Below are 8,829 nucleotides of genomic sequence, written 5' to 3'. Positions count from 1 at the left end.
CCCGCGGGCCGGCCGCCCGGCGGGCCGAGCCGCGGCCACCATGGACAACTTCTTGGCGGAGGTGAGCTCGCAGCGGGAGGCGGCGGGCTCTTCCTCCCTCCTCCTCTTCCTCGCCTGCGCGTCGGGCTTGCTTTGTGGGACGCGAGCAAGGAGGGCGGGCAGCTGCCGAAAAGCTCTCCGTGAGCGCTTTGTTTTTCAGGCCAACACTTCGGCATCTGCAGAAATARTACTTTTCCGAGCCCCCTTTGAGGCGCAGCGAGGAAAAGTGCCCCGTGTGCGGGGGAGGGGGAAGGCGGCGGCCGGGCCAGGTGCGCCCCCTCCGAGCYGGCGGCGCGGCCCGGGGCGCGGGGGGCCGCGACTGGCCACCGAGGGGGTCCTGCCGCCGTCCCTCCGCTCATCCCCGCGCCGTCGGGTGCCTAACGCTGCGCGGGCGCCGGCCGGCAATTTGAGGGCGAAACTGCAGGAGTCGCACGCGAAGTTGCGGGCTGCAGTCGGGTTTGGTTAGGAGGGTGTTCAAAGTTAATCTAAGGTCGTTACAGCGCCTGTAACGGGAGGTTTCCGTGGCTCGACGGCCCCGAAGCGCCGGGCAGCTGCCGCGCTCAGCACCGCCCGCAGACGGCCCGGTGCTTTGGCTCCCGAGCTGGCAGCCGCGCTGCCGGCGGCGCGGAGGGAGCCAGCGGGCGCAGCTGGAGGGCACGGCGGCGGCTCCTGCGGGTACCTTGTGCCTTGCCCGCTGTTCGAGCTGTTTTGTTTAAGGCAGCACAAGGCGTTAGAAATGGCAGATCTAGCTTTGGTTCCCATTTGCTATTTGATACCGGGGAAATCACCCTCCTCCTACATAAAATGGGAAGTATATTCTTTTTTTTCCCTCCTTTCATGGGCACCTGAGGCATCAGATGAGGGGTATTTCAGGAGCAGTGCTGTTGTTATGCAGCCTTTTTGGTAAGGGGTTTTTATAAAGCTCCTATTACTAACTATAGACAAAATCTTGTGATACCAAATGCAAAGTGGTGAAGCTTCAGTCTTGAAAATAGTCTGAGCTCTCCAATTATCTTGTGGATCGTGACAACTTGATTATGTCGGGTGAGAAAATCCAATCAAAGACACTTTGTTACTTACTCCGGGTAAGCACTAAAAATAGAAACCTGGGTTCTCTTCTGGCCTGTCCAAATTAGCTGAAGTTTATACAACAATGTTACTGAAGTGCCAATTTATACAACAATGTATTACCAACAATATTATCAAGCTCTTGTAGTGTGGATACAGCCTTAAAAATAGAAGGTGTTCAGTACTGATGCRTCTATTTCTCTGTGTGCCCCTTTGTTGGGGAGAAGATTACTGGCAAAGCCTGCATCTGTGCTGTGGCTTCAGGTGAAGGACTGTATAACTAAAGCAATCGCCCCCCTCGCTGAAGCAGTTGCACTCCAAAGGCTTCAATATAGGCCAGGCATCGTTTTTCTAGGACTGTGATTCAGCTACAAAACTGTCCTTTGCCCTTATGCAGTACCTTCCCTAGTGGTCTCTGTGCTGTGCTGTTGATGCTCCCACAAGAAAACCAGCTGCCCTGTCTACCGGAATAGGAATTAGTCAAACAAAAGGAGGTTGTATACCTTACTGCTTGTTAGCTTTTCATTTGTCACACAACAGTAGTTCTGACGAGAGCAGTAAGAAGGGAGAACTGCAGGATTAACTTTTTCAAGAAATGTGGGTGAAGCAATAATGTTATTTTATTTTTTCCTGGAGAGGATGTAGCCCTCATCTTTCAAAGGCTTGCAAGCCATGAGCAACATGGTAGTATTAGCCTAGACTCGCAAAATTAACCTGAAGAGTCATCAGCACTGACACAAAATGTACTTCCATGCCCTACGTAATGATGAAGAGGAGAGTTAATGGTTTTGACTCCTCTGTGAGACAGAATTACATGCTCCAGGCAAAGAGCAAGTAAATTTTGCCAGTCTGTGTTAGTATTTCAACATATATTTATGTTAATTTATGGTTGCTGCATGCAAACTTTGATCTTTCTTAAGAACTCTTACTCCCTTTCAACATGTTGCTATTACTTTAAAAGATCAGTAAATATAGCACCTTGACTTTAATCTGCATCCAAAGTCCCACCCATAAGTGTAAACATTTTTCTGTGCTAACACTGGAGCGTATGTAAATCACATGTAGAGAGCATAACGCACGATAGTGGAAACGCACAGGGCCTGACCCAGCTACCACAGAACAACTTCTGTTCTAGGCACCGGATTGAGCCACTAGCTGGCTAATTTAATTTGTGTGAGGCAGACATCCTGCAGCTGCTCTTTATGAAAATATTTACTGACTTAACTGAGAGAATTATTGTTCTCATTAAAATAAGTTCTAGTGCGCCTCAGTGAAAGAAAGAGGGGAACTGGATGAAAGGAGCAGGTAATAAGTCTAATCTGCTCTCSTTTGATGGTGACCTAAGTCCACTGATGTGTTTTGGGAGAAAATCTGATAAGAGAGTAGGGTGTATACTTGCTTAAGGGGATTAACATGGCACTGTGTAGGGGAAGYTCCCGCATGCTACCAAGACTCCCCTTTGAGCGTGCTACAGGAATCTCTCAGCTATTGTAGAACAGTATTGTACAACTAAAAAGCATTTTAGGAAAAAAAAAAACTGCACATCTTTTTTCTCTCATATTTTTATATAGCTATATAATAGGTAGTTGCTAATTGTAACCCGCTCTAAGTATATTAGTTTATTCATTAGAGCAAAATTACGCAGTTGAGTAAGATACTTGTTAGAGCATATGTGGTGTGTGTTTTACAGAGAAAGCATTCTTGTTAGTACTTGCTGCCTTAAATAAGATCTAGGATAATTCTGAGCTCGTGCCAATCAGCTGATGCTACGGTCTTCCACAACTTCACAGCTTTTTGCTTCTGAATCTTGCTGTTCAGTTTCTGGCTTGCCATTATTTTCTACTCACTACTCACATGACTTTCATTTCTTTTTCATTTCTTTTATTTCTTGTTACATGCAACAAATGGTTTTATCTGTCTTTGGAGGAGCCTTGACTTCCATCCCCATCCCAGTTTCCTAATTCAGCCAATTAAAAAAAAAAGCCCCAAATAAAAATGTAGGCTAGAAGAGTTGCCCTGGAATTTACCCTCCAAAATACTCTTAATACTTAAATAGGTTAAAGTAATTTTAAAGCTATATTTTCACTACAGAGGAGAATTGTTTTCTAAATTTTTGTACCATAAGGTTGACTCTTTGAAACTATTTCAAGCTGTTGGTTAATCAGTGCTAACTTCTGTGGTTTGAAAGAAAACAGATGTTAGAATCTTAACCTTTATAGTATATTTACTATTTACATATTATGAAATGTCTTTTTTCATATGTAAAACCTTTTAGAAATCCCAGAGATCCATAATGAWGATTAAAATATTAAAAATGTGGATTTGTTTAATGGAGCTATTTGGATGTGTTCCTCAAAAAATAAAAAATAGTTAAAAAAAAAGTTCTCAAATGTTTTACCAACAACTAGGGTTCTCATAAGGAAGCATTCCCCTATGGAAGCTGAGGATAGACTTCTTTTTTCAGTGAGAATTTACATCTTAAAAGGGGATGTGTGCTGTGAGCTAAGGAGGAATACCCTCCTGCGATGAGAAGGGAACATGAGGAATTTTTGCACGAAAAAGGCAAGAGGGAAGCCCAAACTGCAATTTCAGCTTCTGAAGTTCTCAAGTGGTGTTCACCAGGGTAGCAGAGGCAATGGATGGAGAAGTCAGGTTCATCCTCTTGTCCTTATGTAAGGAATCACTTTGCTCTGTATGTAGGGGACCTTGCCATATGGGGAGTGTTGCGGTTTCTGGGTACAGGTGAGGCTGCTGGGGGAGCAGTGGCTCTGCAGGAAATGAGCGCTGGGTGGACAGTCTGCTGTGGGCTGTGGTACCTGCTGGTGGGGCTCTGCCTCATCAGAAACACCGTGTGTCCCTAGTAGATACAGTCAGAGGCCTTATGAAGTGCTCTCGTCAGGCCTGCTGTTGTGAACAGAGTGAGCCAGAAGTGCTGCAGCATACACCTGTCAGAGGTTAGCACATCGGAGAGGGAGGTAAACCCCGTTCACCTCAGCGGCGGTTCGGCTGGCTGTGCTGTTCGGTGCCAAGTGCCCCAGCGTGTCCCTGAAAGACAAACCTGCTATGCAGAGAAGGCCCAAAGCTACCTTCCAAACACTGCTCAGCTTCTGCTGAGCTCCCCAGCACTCGGGTACTGAGTGGCGGTGGCAAGATTTCATTTAGTTATTGGTATTACTGAGACTAAAAATCACAGGACTTTTTTCCCTTTAGTTTCCACAACTAGGAAAGGAGAAAGGAGAACTATTTTCTCCTGCTTTCTGGCCTAGGTGGGCAGATAATATGGAGTGTGACTGCTGCAAAAGCATCATATGGAGGTCCAACTGATGTTTCTCTCATGTTGCATAGAGATTTACTGGGGACTCCTTTGAGGCAAGACAGATACTATGTGTCCACCTGCTTCTGTGTCTAGCAGTACTTTAATTCAGAAGGGTTTCTTTGTGGTTGCCTTCCGCAGTTGAGTGTATTTGCTTAAGTGTCTGAAGAGCAGGTTTTTTGGCACATGTCTCCRTGTGTGTGTCCTGCAGGAGCAAGTGTCTGAACCTCCTTTTGTGGGAAGGATGCTGGGGCAAAAACTGTTTTGGAGGTTTTGAACTTAACTGTAGGGAACTGTCAGAGCTGGTACCTGTCAAGCCTGGATAGGCAGTTTGCAGCAAGCTTTTTCTTGGTACTCTCATGCTACAGCATTTGAAAGATTACTGTGTTTCAGTGCAGCATCATTCAAGAAAACCTTTGAGAGCATTGCCATTCTTTGCACCTACGTGACCTTGGCACTGAGAAGTGTTTGGTCCTAAAGTGAAAATTTGATGATGCTAATAAACTTCAGAATTGATATTGGGGGCAGATTTAGCTCAGTTGGTTAGAGCATGGTGCTGCTAATGCCAAGGTAGTGGGTTCAGTCCCTGTATGGGCTACGCTGAGGGTTGGGCTAGATGATTTCCAGAGATCCCTTCCAACCTTACCATTCTATGATTCTATGAATGAGTTCTGGCTATGCTGTGCAGGTAACTTACTTATGAGTTTAGAATAACCTCACTTGCCTCCATGCAGATGTTTTACAGGTATGTAAGTACTGATGTGATGTCACAACTTGTAACATTGGGTTAGATACTCCAGCAAAGCTGCATTTTAGACTGCTGGGACAAAACCATGGCTTAAACATTGTGTTTCTTGAGAACCTCTAAATGCAAAGCTATGCCAGTGAGGAATTGTGCCTCTTTCAGCTATTGACATTGGCTGCATTTTCAGAAGTTTGAGAGGTGTGCATACTTCTTATTTAGATCTTTTTAAAACTGTTTGTTGCTTTGTCAACAGTTATTTTTATGTTAATTAGAAAACATATTTTGAGTAAAAATGTTTTGGAGGACTCTAAACTATCTTACTGAGTCAGAAAGAGGAGATTTTTTTTTTTTTTTTCTGTAAGACAGGAAATCATGTGTTCAGTTCACTGGTAGCACGTAATCTCCACTGCCTACTACATATATTTCACATGTGCCTTTCATAAGATGCATTTGTACAACTGAAGCATAGTCATAACTGGGTTGGAGCCTAGCAGCCCTGCTGGCACCATGAATATTATAAAATGGTACAAGAATTCTCTTAAAGCTATAAAACACATAACTATAGAAATTAGCAATAGAAGCTGTACATTGTGCAGAATCTGCTTGTGGTTTTTTAGGTATGTTCCACCAGACTCCAGCTCTAGGAGAGCTATGAGGACCTCACCAATACAAAAATTATAGTTTCTTCTGAGTCTTTTTTTCCATAACTCCTTGTGATGCTCTACTGAAATAGTTACATTTTTTCTCCTGTGGTTTCCCTAATTGTATGTTCCTGTCAGCATTTTGTGTACAAGCTATTTTGTTAATCAGATTTTCTTGCCTATATGTATTTCATACAGTGAGAGGAGACCAGAGGTGCTTTTTGGGGGAGGGAGGGCAGATCTGTATGGCCAAAGAAACCTTGAGAGTTAATTTGATTTCAGTTCATCTGCTTTGCTGTGTAGAAGCAGGCAGTTAGAGGGTATGTAAGAGTGGCTCATGGGCGTAAGAGTCTTTCTATACCATGTGCTATATGCTTCTTAGTGTCCTGCAGTCTGCAGGTGACCATGGGAGGAGAGATGAGACCAAAGCCAGGACAGAGACCTGGTATGTTGCTGGGCTGCAAGAACTTTATCTTCTCACCATAAAAGTAAGATGTTCAAGCAAACCTCATCTCTGCCAGGTTCCCTGGGTGAACACTTGAGGATCGCTAGTGCAGGGCAGTTGGGTTGTTCTGCCCCCTGTGAATGGATATCGAGGTGACATTGCAAACCTCTTTATTATTATTTTTTTGAAGCAGTTGCATAGTTGGCTGCTCAGTAGAAGGATTTGCATTGGAAAGTATAGCCAGCCCCACTTATTTTTTAAAACAAGTGGCCTGCACTTGGTTTTTTTGCCGTTCTGTGGGGGTAGAAGGTGCTAAGAAATCTGCACAGAAGACTGCTTAAAAAAAAAAAAAAAAAAAAAAAAAAAAAAAGGAGAGGAGGGAGAGAGAAGAGAGCAGAAAGGAAGAGAAATTTGTTTCTTCAGTCATTTGGACAGTTTATTGACCAGTGAAGCGATTTATGATTATTTTATCAGCTTGAAGTAACAAAAAATATTTTTGTTTTTATTTTTGTTTTTTTTTTGTTTTTTTTCCCTGGGAAAGCCCATGCTTTAATGCATGTTTGAAGAAATAGAGCTCATACTACATTGCTGATAGAATTCACTCAGTGTGGTTTAATACCCTTATCAGATAACCTGGTCCCATGAGTAACCTGAGAAATCYTAAAGCCTTTCAGTGTATTTGCTGCAAATGATGGAAGGGAAAGTTTGGGGCCCCTCAGCAGTAATTATACTCTCAGTTGGTTCAGTTGTACCACATTGTGCTTTCATGGTGGTGATTTTAGATGAATCTTTCAGCTTAAGTAAGACCACATTAGTTTCTCATGAATCTCTTACTTTTTTTTTTTTGGCTTTAGAAGATACTTCAAGGAAAACTGGTAGGTCCTTGATACATAGATACAGTTTCTGCTTTTACATAGAAAAAATACAGGCCTTARTAAGTGAATAGTGCACCTGGCTTTTGTTTTAACATGGGAAGTAAATACTGCTACAACTTTAAAAAAATGTAGCAATATACATTTTTGTTTACYTATGTTGGGTGGGGATAGAGCACCAGTGTAGGTTATGAGTTAGGAGGAAGCGGCAGCCATCCCCTGCAGCAGGTGTGCTCTGGCAGGCAGCAGCTCCATCCTTCACACACACATGGTGCGGACATGCTGGTTCTCCCTGGCGCTTCTCTAAAGGTCTGCAAGATGTTTCCCCTGGGCAGTTTGATCTCAGACCTTTTCAGCTACAGGGCTTATATTTCTTGTAGTGAATCACAGTCTCCAATTGTGGTCTGAGCTAGAAACTTAGTTTGGGTGGAGCCTTGGTAAAAGTTCAGGAGGTAAAAAGTTGCTATGAATTAAGACTGTTGCTGGAAGTGGAAAGAATTACCACCCTTAAGTCACTAATTGTGGCTACTCTACATGTTTTGGGATGTTACCTCAAAACTTGCTAAACTGATTATAACTTCTGGCTTGTATGAGAGGGCCATGGCTTATGTACTCTCATTTCTCTTGATCTTCTTCCTATTATCATGACTTGACAATTTAAACCAATAGAGAGACAGAAAGAAGGATGGCTAGATATTGAGGCAGCAGTTCTGGTCAAACTGTTGATTATTATTATTCAAATTTTACCTGAATTGCATGTATTTTCTTATTTACTTATGATTTTCTAAGATGTCCTGTGTATGTCTCAAATATAAATTTGAGTGTTGTCCATGGGTAATGTTTACTCTAATAAAAATTTGTTTTGGACAGCATACTGATTAAGACAGGTTAATTGGATTATCATTTTGGCTAGAAGTCTATTAAGTATCTGAAGTGCCCCATTCTTTCAAAGATGTAATTTTTTATAGTTTGAATACAGAATGAGATCTGATATTAACTATCTTCTAGGTGTGTCTTGTGAAGTAAACGGTATCCATGATGAAGAAGAAATTACTGTTTTGTTGCAGAGCAAATTTGAATGTTGTGTTGGGAAGGTATAAAGGAAAAGGATTATTGGGAAAGAGTAGAAGAGATGAGTGAAGAGCAACACTGAGTTTACCAGTATTTCTAAATGTACCAGTAAAAAGGATTAGTATATTGAGGGAGAATGTACTACCCAATCCTAGGCTCATTCCTGCAAAGTCAGTAGTAAAGGTTATAATTTCAGGTAGGTTCAAATACAGTCAGTACTTGTTTTTTGATGTATTGAGCTGGTTAGGTAGTGTAGAACTGAATAAAATGCATGTTTTGTGGCTATTCTGTAGGGCATCATTTCACAGAAAWCATGATTGCTTCGACATTTTCCCACTGCAAGCTAATGACTGACTGGGCAGGGCTGCTGTAAAGATGTCACTCCTCTGAGGATGTTTGTTTTACTGATTCCTGTAAGTACTTATTCTCTGATTAGATGTCATTTTCCTTTGCTGCTAAGTGACAATTTTTCAGTCTAGCCTGTAAGAGCCTTCTTATTTGGCAGAAAATTAAGGGTTTCTTACACTGAGATTTCAATCATAAGTGATGTTGRAGAAACTTGATACTGTGTTGAATGACTTTACTAGTAACAGAATTGATTTTGGTTCAGGTTTGAGACATGGCAGATGCCGGTA

The 8,829-nt window shown here is 42.6% G+C and overlaps 1 protein-coding gene across 2 annotated transcripts in view; it reads left to right on the top strand.

The window, feature by feature from the left end:
* The first annotated feature begins 7 nt into the window (after nt 1-7).
* The window catches only part of MYO10 (myosin X), a 175,284-nt gene continuing 166,462 nt past the window's right edge, over nt 8-8,829 (top strand). Inside the window, exon 1 of one of the 2 annotated variants that reach the window (XM_085308869.1) lies at nt 8-61. In XM_085308869.1, coding sequence (XP_085164995.1) covers nt 41-61 — 21 coding nt within the window. In that variant the 5' untranslated portion in view covers nt 8-40. Of the gene's footprint in view, nt 62-8,549; nt 8,608-8,829 lie in introns of those variants that run through there. The other variant, XM_085308870.1, reaches the window with a different exon arrangement.

This window comes from Rhea americana, unplaced genomic scaffold (genome assembly GCF_003343005.1).
Source record: "Rhea americana isolate MKP2758 unplaced genomic scaffold, rheAme1 scaffold_285, whole genome shotgun sequence".
Taxonomy (NCBI): domain Eukaryota; kingdom Metazoa; phylum Chordata; class Aves; order Rheiformes; family Rheidae; genus Rhea; species Rhea americana.
Note: the sequence above shows the minus strand (reverse complement) of the source record. Positions and strands in the feature narration are given on the sequence as shown.